The sequence below is a fragment of the Falco biarmicus genome, chromosome 8 (genome assembly GCF_023638135.1).
Source record: "Falco biarmicus isolate bFalBia1 chromosome 8, bFalBia1.pri, whole genome shotgun sequence".
In the NCBI taxonomy this organism is placed as follows: domain Eukaryota; kingdom Metazoa; phylum Chordata; class Aves; order Falconiformes; family Falconidae; genus Falco; species Falco biarmicus.
The window spans coordinates 32,992,201-33,013,249 of NC_079295.1; the positions used below are offsets into that span (position 1 = coordinate 32,992,201).

At 44.0% G+C, this 21,049-nt stretch overlaps 1 protein-coding gene across 8 annotated transcripts in view; it reads left to right on the forward strand.

Moving 5' to 3' along the window:
* Positions 1 to 21,049, forward strand: part of KALRN (kalirin RhoGEF kinase) — a 528,299-nt gene that overhangs the window by 420,097 nt on the left and 87,153 nt on the right. For 7 of the 8 annotated variants that reach the window (XR_008823368.1, XR_008823367.1, XM_056348127.1 and 4 more), the window contains exons 34-35: positions 5,482 to 5,511; positions 7,027 to 7,273. Coding sequence is in view for 6 of the 8 variants with exons in the window: in XM_056348127.1 (XP_056204102.1) it covers positions 5,482 to 5,511; positions 7,027 to 7,273 (277 nt within the window). In the remaining 2 variants the exon portion in view is untranslated. The remainder of the gene's footprint in view (positions 1 to 5,481; positions 5,512 to 7,026; positions 7,274 to 21,049) is intronic. The other variant, XM_056348124.1, reaches the window with a different exon arrangement.

Genomic DNA, 21,049 nt, shown 5'->3' on the forward strand with positions numbered 1-21,049 from the left:
TGGAATAACTTGCTGTGTCTTGATTTATGGAATGCTGCACATCCAGATGCCTCTCTTATCTGCTTGCTGAGAAGAGCAAAGATGATATGTTTGGGCTACAGGCTGTTACCATTATCCTAGCCATGTGTTTGACTTATTGCTTAAATATAGACACCTTCCAGTGGAGCTCAAGCAGTGATCCTCTCTGGTCAGACAAAACAGGAAGAGTGGAAAGCAACAGCTGCATCTTAATGGCAGATGGGTAGGGGGGCCCTGAGGACTAAGCAAGACTCAGAGGTACGGCAGGTATTCTCCACTGAATTCCTGATTCTGAACGCAGTCTGGAGCAATTCTGCTGACCATAACAGGTTATTCCTGGTTCAGCTCATTGTTCCTGATATACAGTCTGTCCCCATAGAAACACCTCTGTACTGATGCTACAAACTTCACCAGGAATGCCAGATCTCTAGCTCAACATCCTTTATTGCTGCAGAGGCTTAAGAGGGAGGAACATGGGTCACTCGGTACTTGCACTCCAAACAAAGCCTGTTACAAAGAAAACGAAAGCAATTCTCTAGTACTGAAATTCCTCAAAGGCTTCTTCTGAATTTGATACCTCTCTCTAACCTCCCAGTAAAAAGAAAATCTCTACAAAATTACATAAGTCTTTGCAAAGAACTCCATGGGGAGTAAGATTTCTCATGCCTGTCCCCACCTAGAGTGACAGTTCCTGGTTCTATTGCAATGCACAGAACCAACATCTAAGTGGTTTTATTTACTTTTTAAAAACCTCTTGATAGGAATGCAAATCCCATTCTTGCTCCCACTGCTGCTCTAACCCTCTTGAAATAGGCTGTTTATGGTGACTAAACATTTCTACCCAAAACTGGCTGTCATCCAAAACCAGATGGGCAAAAAGCCTAAGAGCAACAGAAAACTAGCAATTTATATTAGGACACAGTGCTGCACCACACAGAATGCTTTGTTTAAACTAGCAGAGCTCTGCGTCCTGTTGAATATACGTAAATAACCAGCTAGTGTGAATTTCTACAGCAATGTTGGCATATTTCAAAATAGTTAAATACTCTGAGCAACTCTTCTGACCCTGATAGGTTCATTCTCCATTGCTGATTCTTTGGCTGCAAAGCAGATGTTGGCTTGCGATTTGTACTGCAGATTAAACAACTTCTTACCTACCTGAAATGTATCAGTTTTTACCTACATCTGCAGATGCTGTGCACTGCTGGTTCTGCTTCTGAATGTGATTGAAAACTATACTGAAGGGGAAACTGAAGAATTTTAGGAGCAGAAAAAGGAGATAAATATGAACAAATTATACAGTAATTTTAATAAAAGAGTACGCTGGATTATTCAGTATAGTGAGTTGGGCTAGGCGTGGTTCTTTACATTATAATCTATTTTTAAATAGCTTAATATTGCATGAAAGGATAGTCATGTGCTGTGTACTGACAGAGCATCTTTGGCAGTCGCAAGACCTTAGGCCAGACAAATGACAGTCTGTAGGCTTTGGCAAAGGTGTGGCAGCTTCAGTTTATTGTGTTTTCAGGCAGTGTGATACTCAAAAGGAGTTGATGCAAAGGGGAGATATAGGTAGGTATAATACAATGACATTTATTCTCCTGAAGTAACAGTTGCAAGAAGGATCTGATCAAACTATAAGCATATTTGGAAACGAGGAGCCCAAGGTATAACTGATCTGTGTACTTCATTTGGCAGTGAGTGTCAGTGACTGGCAGTGAGATTGCCTGAGCTGTATTCATTCCTCAGCATCCAGCCCCGGCATTCAAATACAGCACTGAGCCAAAGGAACCGCCCGGGTACATGCAGCTTCTGTCACAGGGCTGGCTGGAAGGAGACAGCAGCATCAAAACCCTGGCTGTGGTCCAGCTCACAGGGACTCCCATGAGCATCAAAGGTAGCTCCCTGACAGAACAGGTAGCCAAGTTGTCACTGTTATGTGCTTTCACATGTCACAGACCACGACGTCATTCACAAGCCTCTAACAAGCTCTAAAGCTCTAAAGACCTTAATTATGAAAGAACTAAAACCTTTGTTATGGCACAGTGCCACAGGAGGGAAGACCAAGCACACCAGTATTTTGCACCCTTGTAGAAACAGACAATTGAAATGCTGCTACATTTGCTGCTACGTTATTCACTCACGCGGATACAACCACCACAGTATCACTATTACCAGTTCACTGCCTCTCAGATCTTGGGGTCATGTTTTAGAAACAGTGTGAGATCCATTGCAAGTTGCAGGATCAACCATTTACTTACCCATTTAAGAAGTGCCCAAGGAGTCCTCCTTCAGACACCCATCTCCCAAATCCTTGTGCATCCTGTTAGAGCGATATTCATTCCCACTTTCTTTTCAACTGGAGTGGATTTAGTACTACTTAAGATCTGTTTTAGAGGGAAGGAAGGGCAGCCTGTGACCTGATAGGTGTTTTCTATCTGCAATATAATGATAAATGTGTCTCTAGTGTTCAGCCTTGCTTCCTCTGGCTGCTGCTTTGTGGCTGCAAACTAAACAGATGCAGCAGTGGACATGCACACATACTGTTATTCAGAAAAGACCATCACATGGTAATCCTGCATGAACTAGTACCTGCTGGTCCCTGGAGCTGCGCTGGCTCCTGTGCTTGGAGCAGCCTGGATGCCCCTGCAGCAGGATGTGACCATGCCTGGGGTCATTTTGGTTGCTCGCCCTTCACCTTCCTGCGGCTGATGGGCACTCAGTTTGGTGTTCCCAGAAGCACAAAGCCTTGTGTGAGTCATGACAAAACTCATTCACCAGAGTCAGCAGCTGACATAAACCGCTCTCATCGATGCTCAGAGGTTTGTGAGCAGTGTCCTGTGGTAGAGAGGGGAGTTTTCAATGGCTGCATGGTTGGGTCCCTGTCTGCACTGATGACATAGGGCAGGGCTCCATTCCAGCTTAGATTGGATCTGGTTTAGAACATCCTGGTCAAAACCACTCAGATACTGAATGCGGAGTGATGCTTCCTAGCCCAGGAACAAGTAAATGCAGAGGATGGGAGATGGTTTGCTGGTGGCAGGCACCATGGAGACAGGCTGGGCTCCTGCTAGCTTCTCTCAGGACATAGAGCATGTTCACTCCAGACTGCTTGAGGCCCTCCTGCTTCCTCATTACATTTTGCTATTTGCTTCTACCCTTTCCTTTTCTTCCTCATGTTAAGGCTATTCATTGCTGTGTAATTCATTAGATTTGTCCCTCTGTCAGGTCTTTCAGTTATGCCTTGTACTCTGCAAAGGCATGTTGCATTGTTATTTTTGTTTTATTGTCTCTCATCGATCTTACTGTGCCATACACAGATTAGACTGCTGTCTGGGTTTTAAATATATCCAGTCAGTGGCTGCAATGGTGTTTTTTATCACAGGAATAATAAAAGTGAACATTACATGTTAAAATATGAAGCCATTTACCTGTGAAGTTCAACCTTAAAGCCATTCTCTATTTTCTTCCTCTTTCGAAACAAAACACAGTATGCGTGAGAAACCAGCAGCCCCCATCTGTGTTCCAATTTGCATGCTCCAACGTAGAGAGAAGCATGATATACTTCTCTGAGATGGGAAAATGATTCTCTAAAAACAAATTAAGTACCTAATAGCTTGAGGGATCACTTCATAGGTGAAAGGATTTCTGCCATCGGGAATCAGATGTATTTGCATTATTCCTCAGTGGCTTACAAATTGTGTATGTATAATATAATCTTTCTAGAGAGATGACTTTGCTGTGGCTTAATTTGGTAAATAAATGTTCTTTGTGGTGTGATGATATGTAAGACACAGATCCCACACGATAAATACTTGGAAGTCCTTGGGCAAAAGGAAGGAGCTCCTTTTCTGTTCCTTGTGGATGGCACCTGAAAATGATCTGCGGGCTCCTGTCTGAGCTTACTGCTCATGCCTATCACCTGCACCTGTAAAAAGGAACGTGCCTAATTCCTCCTGCCAAAGAGGGGGTCTTTCCCTCCCATAAAATGTGTTATTTTAGCACTGACCCCAGCTGGTGGGTTGGAGTGTGGGGAAGCCCTGATCCATGTTTCCATTCTGAGAATGTTTGAGGAGCAGGTGATATAAATTCATATGACTTCCAGGAAGCCAAGGGAGGTTAGCTCCCTCCCTCACACATCAAAGGTAGGCTTCTAAAGCCGGGGCAGGGGGGATGAATAGCTCCCCTGCTGAGGAAGAGTGTGGTCACACCAGGTGCTGAGCAGCTCCTCGAGGGGGTGATTACTTCCTGTTCTCATTATATTAAATGGTTATTTTTAATGAATCAGAGAGAACAGGAGCTCAGGGCTAGATGGTACCTGAGGGTTATGGAGCACACCTGTCTCCTCTAGGATAATGTTTACAGGTGTCGCTGTAATTGAAGCATCTGTTTGTATCACAGATGTTTAGTTATCTGAGAAGGGATTGACAAAGACCTGTGACGCTGATTTCAGGCTAGGTTTAGGGCAGCACTTCCTAGGCTGATGCTCCCTGGGAAGTGCCTTGTTAGTCCCAAACTTCCCCAAGTGCTGTCCTCACCAGGCCTTTTCCCCTGGAAATATTTCAGGGCTGTTTCACCTTTCCTGCTTAAGCAATGAACGCTATTTAATTTTCAAAAATCAACCCATCTGAAGAAATTTTTTTAATATTCTGGAGCTTCCTCTGCCCGTATCATTGGAAGTGGTGGGTGCTGAGATCCTGGCTGAACCAGCTTCTTCGTGCCCAGACAGTGCACATCATACTTAGGTAAGCACTCTAAAGACAAGTTTAGAGTTAATTCTTTATAGCAAATTAGTTTGCTGTGTGATGGCAAACACGGACACCTAGTGGTTGGTACTCGAGTGCAGGGCATGTAGAGGCTTTAAATGAATCTGAGACAGGAATAGTTACAGCAGGGTATTTGTTCGCGTTTCCCCGTAAAAGAATGAGAGATTTTATTATTTTCAGAGTATATAGCACAGGTAGAATAATTTGGGGCATATAACTTTACTTAGGAAGGAGTAGTGGAAGAATTAGGTGAAATTCATCACATTTGGTAAGTGTTATTTACCAAGAAGTAGTATTATTTTTTTCTTGTGTCTTAAATATCTCATACCAAACCAGATCAGATACCATATTGGATCAGAAGGATATTCTACTCCTCAAATTATTCCATAGCAAAGAAACCTCGGCAAATATTATAACAATATCTTATTCTTACCGTACCTATGAATGTTTGTACTCTAGTTACGGGAAGATTATGTCGGCGTGATGAATGGTGGGTTTGCTGGTAAACTGCATAGCTAGGTGCTAAAGAGATCTCTCGTGTGCTTTCATCAACCCACTGAGCTCTTTCTGCCCGGATTAATGCCAGCTTTTGTCTGAATGGCTTCAAACAGCTGCCGTGGTTTATTTTGTTTGTTTATTCTATTTATTTACAAATAATCTTTCAGAGAATTATTTCCTTCTTCTTCCCCAAATCTAGCATTTCGTCTACGGCAGAGACACAGGACAGGTGAGAACCAGTCCTTGTCCACTGATCCCTTTCTGTAATTGTAAATATCACCCCTGTGAATGGGATTTCTTTTACATCTGTGTTGGACACACAAACCCCTATGCCACTGAGTGAGGAGATGGGCTGTCTTGGGCTAAGATAAGAGATGTTGAGATTGTACCAGCTGAAGAGTGACGTCTGTAGAGTGTGGCTCCTCAGGGGCTCCCCCGTTCAAACTGATAAGCAGATCCCAGTTTTCACTGATTTCACAGAGATACTCAACATCTTACAAGATTTCTCCCAATTCAGTTGGATTTACACGTTGCTCCTTTAAAAATATTATATAATATGCTTGGGTTTAGCTTCATATCCTAAGAAAATAAGGTTTATGGTATTATACTGTTTTGAATCAGCTTGTTTACTACTTTCATCTTAATAACTTTTGAATCAGGGAACTAATTTATATCAAATTTGACACCGGAATAAGGACCTCAAAGATTGCTGCAAGCTTCAGGAAAGCAGGCAGCAGGCAGAGGAGAAAGACCCAAAGTAGGGCCCCTAATGACAGGCAGACAGCAAGAAATCCACATTGTAGAGAAGCATTAAGATTCCTCACACCAGAAAAACTTAGAATTATTCTTGCACATTTTCAGACACCCAAGAATCCAACTCTGAGACCCAAATCTGTAAAAAACCAAGCTTCGTTAGCTCTGCTGCTTGTGCAATCACTTCTTCTGGTTTGTTCTGCTACATACACAAGTACTTACATATCCGGTCTCTGGTTATATAGAGAATGTGATTAAACAAAGAGCAGTATTGTTCATCGAGAGCAGCAGGGTGTGAGGCTGAAGGAAAGCAGCAGGTTGCCAGTGCTCAGTACGGAAGTAAGACGATACATTTATACTTAGATACAAATCCTGGAAGTCAGCATATAATCAATCACTCTACGTTTATATATTTACACCTCTGTTTTCCATCAAAGAGCATGGGAGGAGCTTTTCTGATCCTCACCGTCAGGATTCCTGACTATCCCAAGGGGTCCCTAGAGCCAGCTGGGGAAGATGAGGGCATGTTTCTTGTCTTGAAAAAAAAAAAAAAAATGTAGCTGTTTCCTCACTGCTCTGGTGGCACATGGGAATGTGTCTAACTCATGCTGTGGAGGGGTGAGCTGGAATTTGTCCTGCCACGAGGCATAGCACCAAGGCAACCAGTCTACAAAGTCACCCCAGAAACTTAAGCAAGAAAAAAAGCAAGGTTTCTGTTGGACACTCACAGCTAGCATTCAAAATGTTACTGGGTGGGTGGCTGTGACTTCTCATTTCAGCCCAGCAAAATCAATAAGGTAAAGGAAACCAGGGCCACAATGTGCTGAACTTTGACAAAAGAAATTATTAACTTGGCTTCTGAGGCATACAAGTCCTGTCCTTGCCAGTGTAAATATGATGCAAAGATGATTGCCTTCATCCTACCCTCTCTAACTTCTGTTCTTGTTGTTTGTTTTTTGGTTGTTTTTTTTTTCCTGTTGAACCTGGGCAGTTGTCTGGAGGGTGCGAACTAACTGTGGTGCTCCAGGACTTCACAGCCAGCCACAGCAGCGAGCTGAGCATTCAGGTGGGGCAGACGGTAGAGCTGCTGGAGAGGCCGAGCGAAAGGCCAGGCTGGTGTTTGGTCCGGACCACGGAGCGGAGCCCGCCTCAGGAGGGTCTGGTCCCCAGCAGCGCGCTCTGCATCTCCCATTCCCGCAGCAGCGTGGAGATGGATTGCTTCTTCCCTTCAGGAAAAGGTAGGCAACCGTCCGGCAGGTTTAAGACTGTTTCGGATTTCCCCTTTTGTATCATGTAAGTGCGAAGCTGCTTGGGTAGCTCTTGCAGTCGGCATGGGTAAAAGGCTCTTTAGTCATTAGTGAGTTTTGTTACCGGATCTCTGTGAATGGGCACAGCACTAGCCTAACTCCATTTCCATGAATCAATGTTTGTATGTGTGCGTCTTTTGCTGTGTGACAGTCATTATTGTCTCTCAGAGCCTGGATAAAAAGAAGACTTTTAAACAATGAAGGGACAGTTTTCAGTGCCTAAAAGCCTAGAAGGAGGGAAAGTCATGTTGTATATACACCCAGGATGCCCCAAATCATGGATATGTTATTTAATGAGTGCCACAGTGCACACTAGTGCATGGTCTTTTGGTGTATCGTTGCTGCCTGTCTATTATTGCAAAGAAGCCACCAGTGTGTACTGGTACACTCTATTGACTCATGAACTGGAGACATTGTGCGTAATGGCACAGTACAATGGGGAAAGAATCATTTACAACTAGTGTGCAACAAAACACAACCATAGTATTATCCTGAGAGCGTGGGCTTCACCCACAATGAAGGGTAAAATCTTGTTCGTGTCTGTGGTGTCTGTGGCCTATTTAGTTGGTGTTCTGTTCTGAGCAATGTGTGTCCTGCACATAGCATCCACGCAACCAAGCATAGGAGACGCTCCAGACCGATAGTCCAGAACCAGTTCAGTTCAGCATGGCCAGAGCAAACTCCTTTTGGCTGTGCCCCCTCTTTTGGCCATGCACAATGCAAGTAGGTTCCAGGGAGGAAAGGCTCCTGTTATCTCACTTTCGACTTCAAGCCCACAACGTGAACTGGCTTTTTAAATTTTTTTTCCCCCCTCTGCATTAAGGGAAATAGAAGTCGATCCCTTCTTGTTTGAGTAAGTTAAGCTTGGTGGTTTTGTTTGTTTTGAGAAAAAGCACTGAAACCGGACTGTAGTGCGTCCTCTCTCCCTGCCTGCACTCCTGCTGGGGAGGCTGGGCGCGGGGCGCACCCTTGGGACAGAGCAGCGCGGTCCAGCCAGGGTCCGCAGTCAGTGTCCCTTAAAGAGCTCTCTGATCCAAACCTGGGGAAGGAGAGCTCAGCTTTTCCTCTAAGATATGATCCCCTCAGCAGGTCTCATTCCCTTAGGTGCTTCCCCTTGCCCTGCTTTGTGAGAGGGAGGAGGTATTCAGCGTTGGCTGTCCACTCTGTCTGCTGTGCAAACTCCAAACTCATGCGTTTCTTAGACCCGCTGCCGCGTTTCCTCCCTGCCACATGCCTGGGGCCCTTCCCTGCTTCTGCTGCCACAGGAGCCTGTCCTGGTCCTCAGCTCTCTTCTGAGAAGCACTGCAGTTGCTTACAGGCAAACTAAATCTGTGAATAAACAGAAAGTTAAACCTGAAAATCAGCCTGGTCTACGTAAGAGCAGTCACTGCCTGGCATGACTCACAGGAAGCAGAGAAGTGTCTGCTGGGTGCATGGTTCAGCAGCTGGACTTGGGTCCTCTGCCGAAGGACACTGTGAGACACCATTCAAGCTTCATTTGAGTGCACTAAGTTGTAGAGCTTTTCCTTAAATTAAACAAAAATAAAAATTACAGGAATAAGCTGTGGAAAGGGAGGCAGAAAATCCCAAGGAGGGTAGAGGTGAGGTGGGGCAGGGGTTGAGTGCTGGCCGGGGGCGTGGGGACTCTGGCGTGATTGCATGAGCTTCAGGGCACAATTGCACCACAGTATGGCACGAAGGGCACAGTGCCAGGCTTTGGCTGGTGGACCAGAGCTAACTGATGCCTGGGAGCCACCAGGCTGTGTCAGCACAGCTCCAAGCCTGTGCTAGCATGCCTTCACTGCCTGCGGGGCAGGTTATCTCACGTAGCATACTGCGACCGCTTCCAGGTTGGAGCTGGCTCTTGTCCCATCATCTCCAAGCAGGTGCAGAGTGAGTCTGGGGCTAGCTGGCTCCAGCCATGTATTTATTCATGGCCTTTATTTCCTTATATCTCTTTCCCCCTCGGCCTCAGTTTTCTTCCTGCACATACCAAAGCTGTAGCAGGGAGCCTCAGTATTAATGGGATCTCCAGAAGTGCTGCTAGAAATAATAAAAATAACCACCCAATCCACAGTTTTGGCCAGAGTACAGCAAATAGGTTCTGTGTCTAATCAGTTCTCCCTCTATTAAGAAAACAGGAAATTGTTTAAACTGAAAGAACAGATGCTGGGAATAAAGAGAGAGGGGTAAGTTAAAAGTTTAAAGGGAAGATCCAGTAGCCACTGGAAGAGCCTGCTTGTCTCATGAGGTGCTGGAAGGATTAGCATGATAAATGGCTTCTGACTATTCAGATTCGTGTCCTCTACTTCCAGTAGCGTTAGGCATGGTTTGGACTCAGAACCCCTTGGTCCAGGCTTCCAAAATTTCTGGTCTTTTACTACAACCCCGAACAAAGGCTGGCACGTCTTGTATCAGCATCAAATGGTGTCCCCTGCCTGTTTCAAGTATATAAACACACACAGTGCAGAAGAGCAGGTTAATAGCTGAATTTTGCTTGCAATTACCAAGATACATAAATCTTTGCTTTTACAAGCCCTGTAATTTTAAGAACAGAAAGTATCTATACTCAAAACTTAACATTTCTAATAATAGAATTTGCTGTCTATGATAGAAACATGCAGAGTTTTGACAAGTATTAAAACAGTTACATCCACTTAGTGGGAAAGGGCAAATTACTGTGTTTTGTCCTATTATAAGGTACGATGGACTACAAATGGAAATCATGTGGCTCACAGAAGCTACCAACCATCCTTAAAATAAAAGAGTAAGGAAAGTAACATGTCAGAAAACACCTGAACAGATGAAGGATTGAAAGATTTGGTGAGATCACCAGAACATTTTGTAGAGCACCAATGCAAGTCCTCATCAAACAAAAAAATAAGCCTTTTTAAACAGCCTCACAGAAATACACTGGAAATGCAAAACCAAACTTCACAACTGAACATGTCCTCTGGCTTATCCTCACTTTTTTACACTATTCGTTTGGAAATAGGTAATGAATCAAAATATTGCAAAAGGGAAAACATGGTCTGGGTGTAAGAGAATAAATCTGGAAGAGAGCACTTCCTACCTTTTGTAATGAAATATCTTTACAGATTTCTCTTGTTCATTGGTATAAGTGCAGAGACTTGAAGGACTGGTCTCCCAGCCTTCCGTCTGACAGCTGGCTATGTTCCTTTGGAGGATACACATTTGTTTTTTTCATTGCTTGACTACAGCTCAGAGCCAAAGTATAGTCCTGCCTGCCGTTCCTCTCTGACGATCTGACAGTGTTTGCAATTGCCCTCTGTAAAAAGGCAAACAGGTTTCTGGGATTCACCTTTTGCAAGTGATTTACAGATGAATGAGTGAAAGGAACTCTGCAGTCCCTGTTACTGTACCTCGAGAATTTGTGGGATTTTTTTTCTGGCTAGCATTCCTAGGCAGGAAAAAGAAAGACCTGTGACACTAGGAATGAAACTGTTTGAACTATCCCACATGGCTAATTACAGGAAAACTGTGACTTTTATTCCCGTCTTTACCATATAATTGAGCTCAAAGGTATTAAGCTATACATTTCAAATTAAGAAAGAAATCCACGTGGGTGGAAAACAACTCAATGACCTAGCCAACATTCATTAAGCACACTGCGACAAGCATATTCCTGCTGTCAGCCTGTTAGCTTTGACTGAGTGATTCCAAATTTGAATTTGGCCCATGAAATATTTAGATGAACTCTTGATCTTAAAACTCTTGTCTTATCACCCCTCACCCAGCATTTTTCTTGTAACATCAAAGTTGCAGTGCAATTCAAAGAGTAACAAAAGCTAGTTCTTCCAGTAATTTTAAGCAACCTCCATCACCAAAGAGAAAAAAAAAAGTGTTTAAAAAAAAAATAAATAGGGTTTTATGGCACTTGTTTTGGACTGGTGGTATGGGAAGGGATCCCGTTCAGGGCCCCAAACCAGATCCTACCCACAGAATACTTGTGTCCGGTACATACCTCTGGAGGAGAAGAGAAATATATTTTCTTAAGATGCTATGCAAACATCTTGCTGTGCAGGCAGATAGCCACTTAACAGCAGGGCTTTGGTGGCAGCAGTGGGTCCTTGTAACAGAGCAAACTGAGAAATAGTTGGGTCTTTTCCAACCGAAGAGGAAACAGGTCTCACAAGGTGCACGTTAGCAGGGTGAGCATCTCGCCTGCACTTAGCAGATGTGTTACGTTTGCCCTGGTGCCTCAGCTGAGAGCGCACCAGACTCTGGGCAGGAGGGACAGGGGTTTTGGTGCTGCTCAGGTAACAGCTTGTGCGTTTAGGAGGTTGCCTACCTGATCCTACAGCCAGAGAGAAACTGTGGCTGGTAGGTGCGCTGGCAGGCTGGACTGTGAAAGAGGGAAGCAGAATAAGGATTTCACGAGGCTAGTGAGAAGAAGAGGGGTATCAATGCAAAAGAGATCACACTGAGACTTGTGGTTTTGTGACCACTCCTTGTAGGAAAGAGCAGATCATTTAATGGATTAGTTGCAAAGCTGGTGAAGCTAATCCAGCTCTTGTTGGGGCTGGAAGTCTCCTTCCTCCAGTTCTTGATCTCAGAAGAGTGATCTGTGTAGGGAAAAGCATAACTGTTTCTTCCCACGTCTCTGTTTTTTAAGAACATCTTGGATTTTAGTGGGGGAAAAGAGTCTACATTGCTTTTATTGTGTCCCTCTTCCCGCTGAGTATTAAATTGCGATCTGCATTGGCTCATGCACTTTCTCTGTTGCGTTTTAAACAATCTGTGTTGCGAAACACGTTCAGTGGTAATGATTCCTGATGTCCCAGGGGAGCTACGTGAGGACAATTCAGAAATTTTAGTGCACTGCATTAAACCTTCAGTTGCCCTTGTAGAGGCTGAGAAGTTGGGTTTGTTTTTGAAAGTCTTAATTAAGAGCAGTCGATTAAGATGTTTGTAAGGCTCTGAACTAAAGGAAACATTTCATTAAGTAACATAGTTGATTTAACTGGCACATAAACAGGTCATGGGGTTTCTGTTAAGCAAACAATGTTCAGGCTCCTATTGTCAATATAAATATGCAGTATTTAAATAAAAAAACAAAATGCTCACCTCTCCTAATACTGTTCTGACAAGGATGTTCAGAGTCAAAATTTCATAGTATAGGCTGTCTTTCAAGAGAGGTCATGTGGACCCCTCCTGCTAGCATTTAGTGCCTCATGGCATCCTTGTTACAAGTTCAGGACATGGCTTACGTAGAAAAATCACATGAGGAAAGTTTTTGCTGCGTTTTCACTCCTTTTCAATTATGATAGAGCAGCTGGAAACAAGTTGGCTGAACAGTGTGGTGTAACACAGCAGCTCTCTGTGGGCTGCCACCAAGGGCTGCTGGGGCCCAGCTTGGGACTGCTGCTCTGCCTCAGTGTGCAAGTGTGGCTCCATGCAGTTGTGAAAGGAAAGGGAATAGAAAGATGAAAGAACTCGAAACCACTTTGCTATTTCCATCAGGTCACACTTTCCCGTGTGTTGGGGTTTTTTTCTCCACTGTGTCTCCCTCCTCTCTCTCATCAAACAATGGCTGTTTGTCTTCACTTTCATGGCCCTTCACAGCTTCTCCCCACCGTATCATTCCTTTCTGCTTCAGTGGGCAATGTCTGCCCTGGCGCTGGAGAGGTCGTGATGCCTTGTTCCCCTACCTAATGCTGGGATCCCAGACCTCTCTGCTTTCTCCTACTTCATAGTCACCCTGTGGAAGAACTTGATACCCAGAAAGTGTCCATCCTTGGTGTTGTCTATGCTTAGACGGTCTCCTGGACTCCGCTATCTCCAAAATAGTAAAAAATGAACAAAAAATTAGCAACAGTTGGCAACATGGGTGATGAGATCTGATTTTCAGTGTTTCTAAGAGGTAGGCCAAGCTAAGCCTGAAGGGATGAGCCATACCTGTGTAAGGGTATTCATATCACTATGACTGTAGTTCTTCCAGGGATTTTACCTGTTGGGTACATCAGTACATCAAGAAGAAAAAACTATACCAACAAATCCTTGCGTAGTCAAACCCTAGAGGCGGCATCAGTCCAAACACCACCTGAGTAACTCAGTAAGCTAGGCACAGCCTGGCCAGGCGTGGCAACGGCTTGTCCTCCACAGTAAGTTGCAGCAGCTGCAAGTCATGGATGCAGGTTGCCTGCAGGCTGTTGGAGCCATGTTCTAATGGCTTGTGAATAACCATATTTCTCTGACATGATATTTCAATTTCATTATTTTTTTCTTATTTTTGGTATGGCATCACTAGATATTTAAAGCTAGATTCAGCCACGTGGACTTCTTTAGGATATATCAGGTACCAGTAAAGTCAATTATACTTATTGCTTCAGCTGCTTCGTTATCTAATCAAAGCAAAAGGCCTCCAGTGATCTACCTGGAACTTTATTTTTGTGGAGAAGTACACTTTTGATGAATGCTTTGATAAAACAGGAAAGGCTATTCTGGGGGAAGTTGCTTTGCTTTTGTACAGTGGATTTTTATTATTTTAAACACAGGAGTCTTTGTTTAAAAGACAGAAGGCCTGCAAATTTTCTTGTTTACTTTGCCTTTGTTTCCCCTTCTAACGGGGTAAAACTTCATCCACCTAGCACCCTGTCAGCTTAACACCAAATTTCACTGTACAGTGTCCATACTCTTTTTCACACTGAAAAAGAAAAAAAGAAGGGGAAAAAAAAGAAGTGTATGGGGAAGGGATTTAAAATGCTGTGGCCAGCTGAGCTCATCAAGAATGCTGAAGGATTCAGCAGCTGGTCTGGCAGTGAAACTGGGGGAAACTCAACAGTGGTACTGAGGGTGTGGGGAGAGGGATCACAGCTCTAAAAAGGCTTTCTCTTATGGCCTCTCTGGACCTGTTCCCTCTCTTCACTTGCCTTATTTCTGTCTGTCTGAGGCACTGAGAGTATCATTCAGGCAGACATGGGTAAGCATTTTAAAATGAGGCAGAGAAGGAGAATTGAGTCGCTGAGACATAGTCATGCATTCTCCCCGCTCTTTGATGTTTCTCTAAGACTTTCACATCCTACTGAGGTTTGCTTGTAAAGCATTGTTAGAAGGCATTTTCATGCTTCCCCACAGGAAAAAAAACTGTAATGCAGAGTCCCTCCCTGCGACAGGCTCAGGACCGCGTTTCCTTCCACAGCTTCTGTGGAAGACCAGGGTCATAAATTCTCCTTGCCCTCCTGGCTTTCCTGCCTGCCTTCTCAGCCTTCTTTCTTAGGGCCAGCCCGTCCTTTCCAGGGACGGGTTAAGCCAACCCAGTTATTCAGGGCTATGTGCAATGGGACAGGGTTGTGCCCTTCAGTGCAGGTGTTGAGAACCCCAGAGCACCCCTTTCCCTGCCCTGCACAGAGCACCCCCTTTCCCTGTCCTGCAGAGAAGCAAGAACCTCGCTTCTTGGCTGCAGCTCACTCAGACAAAGGGGAGGTGTCAGCCCGTCCCTGCTGGCAGGACCTAGCTGCTTAGGCAGTGGGTAGGTGGGTGGCCACAGCCTTCTCCTGGCCAAGTGAGCCATCTGAGAAGGGACAGTCTGACAGTACTTCAGCTGCGCATACCTGGACAAATGATTGCACTGGTCCTTTTTTTCCCAGCTTGGCTTCAATGACATGCTAGAAAAGGAGTCTTAAATTTTATTGCTCACATATTGATCTCTCAACTGTTGGGACATCGCAAAGGCCAAAGACCAAAGTTCCACACAATTCCACTGAGTAAATACTGTACTTTTAATCCATTATGTGGGATAGTTTCCTGGAGTAATGTGAACTGTGCAGCATCTCGTATAGCCTGGGAAAGACCAGAGCCATTTTCCATACAAAGGACCCTAAGCCAGGGAAGGCCTGTCCTGCCGAGTCCTCAGCTCTCCCAGTGATCCCAGCACATGTCCTTTCACAAACCTTCCCTTGGGTTAGCAGGGTCAGAGCAGAGAGGGGACTTTGAAGGGACTCCACAAAACATGCTTACTGAGCCTGAGCAATGGTGGTTGTACAGAGGAGGGACTCGGGCTCCTGCTGCGGTACTGAGGTTCAAGAGACCAGGTCAAGTATTGTCCAAGGCACTTCGCACAATCACCCAGGGGAGGCACCTACTGAAAATGGTCTGTGATGCCTGTTTCCTTTTATTAACTGCGTAGGAACCTTATAGATGCCTTCTGTTTCTGTTCCTCCTTGGAACTGTGGTGCTTCAGTGCATTGCAGACACCAGAGCAAGCAGGCGGAATGGAGAGCTCTGTTTGTACCGTGAGTTTTCATACTAGCTCTGACCTGAAGCCAGCAGCCATAACATCCCCACGCCTCTGCCCCACTAGTGAAAAAAAAGCAGCCTGGAGGAACAGTATAAAAATAGCCCCTTGAGTAAAATCTATTTCCTCTGTATTTAGTCGTGTGTCTTGAAATACATGTAGCGTGGTGGGAAGGGGGGAGTTGTTCTGTAGCGCTTGGCCCATCGAGCTAACAGGAAGGTCACGCTGGAGGAGCAACGGGACCATGTGGATGGCTTGCGTCTTGTGTTTCCTCTGAGGCCAGACTAAATTTAGCAAATTCGCAGATGGACATCGGACCCTAATCCATCTGGGACTGCAGGGGGAAGAGTGGGATCTGGGTTGTTTGCCTAGGCTTTTTGCTGTGTAACCAGCTTCAGTGAGCCACCATTCATTACGTTCCTCATGGTTTTCTGCTTTGCTCAGTATGCTGTAACTTACTGCCTGATCCTTTTCCCTGAAATGTTTAAAGTTTAAGCATGAAGGAAAAATAAACTGCTGGTTCTGGGCTCATACTTGACATCCCTACTAACTTAATGTCAAACTGTGGACGTACTTCTTTAATAGCATCATCACAAAGGTTGAACCTATAACTGGTACTTGCAAGAATTGCAGTAATGCAAATACTAATGATTGATGATTTTTGCTTCCCAAAAATGTTGCCTCGTCACTCTTTCAGCTTCCAGACAGTTAAAGGGACTAATCCTAAATGCAGTATTTGCACCCTGCAAGGCCTGTACATTGCTGGGTTGGTCCTTCCATTGCTAATCTTAAACAAATATTTTATAAGTGCGTTTTGAAGTAAACTACGTCTGCTAAAAATCCCATTTCCCTGACCAGTCTGAGCCGGAGATAGGCAAACTGCAATGCAGAGCACATGTGTATTAAATAATGTATTGCAAGTAATTGAAATTATGTTTCTATGTATCTGCTTCAGCACACTGCACAGATTTGATATATCGATCCTGACACAAGAAGCTTGATTTTCCTGTCATTTACGCAAGCATTTTGTCAGAGCAGTTATTCCCAGGTTACACATTTTGCAAAAGAGCCTGAACCAATGTCATCTTTGCTTAGTTCAGACTAATCCCAAATTCTAGAAAGTAGAGTTAATGTTATTGCCACTGTGATTGTCTAGAAGTCTAGGGCAGGAGGTTATTTACATAAGTGCCAGTGTATTTTTTTCCATTCATATTAACTGGTCTCACAAAGGTATTATCTCTTCTTACAAATGTTGCCTTTAACTTCAGAATTGTATTTTGCTTTTCTTTAAGGCAGAGTCCATATTTGACTATATTTTTCTTAAATCCATTTAAATAAGTCTCTCACAGTTCAGAAAAGCTGAATAACAGTTTCCTTTTTTATTTTGAAGTTAACCCATTCTCGTCCTTGGGTATTTATTAAAAGATGCTGGTTTACATATGTATCCTGTATTGTTCCTAAATGCACTGAATAATTATTGATTCTGCAGAACTGTCATGCAGTAAAATAAGTAATTTTTTTTTCTTTCTAAAGTTTGCAAAACACAAATTAAATTTTACACAGCGTAAAAATAAAGAGAGATAATTGCTTGCAGATTGCGGTAAACATTGGAAGGGCCTCCAATCTCTCTAAAGGTGTGCCTTCCAACAGAAACAATGGTAATACACTGTCCAGCGCTTCAGGCAATAAAGCAGCCCTGACTACTTCTTTTAAGGAAGACAATTTACAGTTCATGTGTTGGTGACTCCTGTTTTCATGAAGTGAACCTAAGGTTCCAGGTTTCTCACCAATAACATTAAACTGCCTGATGCCAAAGTACATTTTTTTATTGCTCATTGCTTTTGCAAGCCAAGAAGATTACAAGTTAACTAGCAGCACCCAGTGTTCATATTTCACGGGCATTTTTCAATTTTCTAGACTAGGCAGGGACATGGAAATCTTTAACTCTGCCAGGACTCTTACTCAGTGAAATAAGAACATTTTTCCTTCCACTGCCTGCAAAAGTCAAATTAAGTTCCATGCAGTGTGGGGGGATCGGGGTGCTCTTGCTGCAAAGGGAAGCCATTCTAATTCATGAAAAAGCTTAGTAAAATGAAAGTTTTGTGCATGGGTGGCAGGGGAAGGTAGTTCAGGCTTTATACGCCAGTTGTATTCATGGCCATTGCACACCTGTTCAGACAAATCTGCTGTAGTTGTGCTGTGCATACACAGTGCTACTCAACAGGACAACTGCTTTGTACCTAGCCTTCACCTGGGAGCTATACACATTCTGCAGTGGTCAGCCTGCTGCAGCCTTTCCTTATTTTGAAAATGTGTCCTTCTGCACATAAAGATGCAAAAATGCACATCCCACTCCCCATCAGCTTGCTGATTACCATCAGAAAACATGCTACGGGCCATGCAGGCACAACAGAGACAGGACTGATTGCAGCAGCACTGGGGGCTGGTGCTTCTCTGCTGAGCAAAAGATAGTCAGCCAGATGGAAGTACCCATCTTGTCTCACACGGGGAGGCTGAACCTTTTTGAGTATCAGTTATGTGTCCTGTGCCTACCTGAGCAGCTGGGATCTACCTCATGGGTAGATCGTGGGATCCTACCTGAGCATGGGATCTACCCTAGCCATGGGACCAACAAGACCAGGAGATAGTACAGCAGTACAGGTGATGCAAGTCATATACCTTCAGGTTTTTGCAGTAAAATCTGGACAATAATGACAGGAGAACCAAGGCAGATCAAGGAACCAATCTGGGCTAGAATTAACTTTTTTTTCCACCATAGGTTAATTTTAACCTGGATCCATTTGCAGATCAGATTCAATGTGAGGCTGCACAAACGTTTCTGTTGGCACAGGGGAAGTGGCAGGAAGGAGCAGGCACCTGGGAGAGACAGAAAAGGCAACAAAGGGTTTTGGCAGGGCTGTTGGCTCTCAACAACTCAAAGTGCTCATGGAACTATCATGTAATGTTACATACCAAGAGATTGGCTGAACATAGGAATTAAAAAATACTTCATGACATCATGTACTTGTCCCAATCACAGAAAGACAACAGGTTTTTCTGTCTCGCGGTGACTGGAAATGCCAATGTGTAGAAGTCCCGCTTTTGGCAATGTCTGATGGTACCAGGCAGAAGGGGGATTTCTAGAGCATTTGGTTCTAGACTAGCAATGTCTCACTGACGTTCCCAGGAGCAACATTTCTGTACAGGTTATCAGCAGAACTCCTGCCTGCCAGAGAGTTATCATCCTAAAAATGCCATTATTGCTAGTATGTGAACACTAAAGAACAAAAGCAGGCAGAGGTGCTTCATACTGATAAAAGCAAAAGGGTTGTTTTCTAGCCAGTCATTACACCAGCTGATAAAAATAGCTTTAAAACCTTTTTTCCCCCAATTCTGCACACAGCAGGCTGCCTGTTATGTGCCCTTGTTATTTATACCTGCCATAAGCTTCAATAACAGCTTTACAGATTTTTTTATGCTTGTCTTAGATCTGGTATTGTAAATCAGAAAGCTTTGCCATCCTAAACATTGCCTGGTAAGAACTTCTCTGCATTCTTTTTACCCTAGAAAAAAAGAGAAGTGGAAAATACAGTTAATGCAATAATTTGGCCCAAATAAATAAAAACGTTTACAATATTGACATTAAATTTTATTTTAATATTAAATATCCCAATTCCTCCAGAGTGGCCAAACAGAGAAATATTCTCTCTAACTAGCAAATGGTGTGTGCCAGTTTTTTATTTTGTCTTTCAGCTTGCCTTGAACCATAAATGTGTTGAATACTGGGCAGGAGATGGGTAATGAACAGAACTTGCAATTTTCTGCAAAACATCTCAGGGGAATAGACTGAATACTCTTGCATTAAAAAACCAAACCAAACAAAACAAAAAACAAACAACAACAACAAAAAAAAACCACACCAAAAAAGCCCAAAATAGGTGACAACTTACTCTAAGGAGGAGAAATTCCATTTAAAGAGAAAATTAGCTGTGGTTTGTACCATCCAAATAGAACAACAGCAAGCAGTCGAGACTGGCAAGTGGGGAATCCATGTGTTACACTATTAGCCTGTAGTTGCTAAAAACAACTCACCTTTGTCACGCACAAGTGGGTGAGGCTCCTGCTTGTCTTGCAAAGCAGACCATGATGGGCTGAGATAGGCTCATGATTTCCCTGCTGAGGCCCAACACAGTAAGACAGGAGCCAAGACATGTCCAAAAGGCAGCACTTTAATGCTTTGCGTCTTCCATCATTGGGTACTGCAATAACTCCCAAAGATATGTCTCTGCTCTAATGGAGATAAGTGCTTCAGGAAAGGAACACAAAACCTGCTTTCAATTTTTATTTCACTGTTTTCTGCTGAAGGGTTGGGTTTTTTATTCTGACCGGTATTCAGGATGTGTCTACCGTCCAGTGTAGCTCTCCAGCAAACACAATGTGGTACATGGCTTCACTCACTGGACGTCTTACGTTCAGCTGGTTTGTGAGGGGAGGCTCTTTGCTGCAGCCTCATCTGAGCATAACTCATCTGGTGGTACCGCTGGGGGGTCAGGCAAATCCTCTCTGCTCACGCAAAGCCTTGCTGAAGCGGTAGAGCCAGTCCAGGGGCAGGTGAACCTGTGCTGATGTCTTAGAGGAAGGCAGGACTGTACGCCAGCCTCTAACTGTTTTCTTAAGCAACTCACTTTCAGCTGCTGGTTACTGCTTAGCAAGAAGCCATATATATAGTGGAATTGGTCCTGTGCCCAGGAAACCAGAGGAACTGGACAATGTAGGAATCTGTTCTGAGATATCTGAGAGGCAAAGTTAGGCTGGAAGTTGAAGGGGGACATGTTCTGCAGGTCTGTTCTGCTCCGAAGAGTGGATGAAATTCTCCTAGATTATACCTACATGAGTATTTGGGGGGCAGCTCAAAGTTCCTTCGAAACAGACAGAATCACAACAAAGCAAGCACATGTATCTCATTCCACAGTCCGCTCTACAGCCATCCACCTCGTGCTGCTTATTTGATGATCTTTTAAAGACATTTTTGGGGATAAGTTTCCTTTTTTTTTTTTTTTGGTGGGCTCTTCGTTCTTTGTAGGATGCAGAGAAAGAAAAAAAAAAAAAGGTTGTAAATTAGGAAAATTAGGAAAGAAAGTTAGGCTGGTGTCAGTAGGGCACTTTGGATGTTTGGGAGAGGTGGGTTGTGCGGTACATAAAGATGAGGTCCATCGCAGAGAGCAGACAGGTCTGGCCGTGGCCTTTGAGGCTTTACAGTAGAGCTGGTGGGCCAGGCTGCTGTTTGATCATGGCAACTCTACTGAGTTGCCATAAACCCACCCTGTGCTGACGTCTGCAGCAGAGGGATCAGGAATGAGATACTCTAACATTTGGTGAACATATGCCTATGTTGCAGTCCAGCGTGGAGTTTGTGCTGGACTGTCTATATTTCTTGTGTTTGTTTTAGC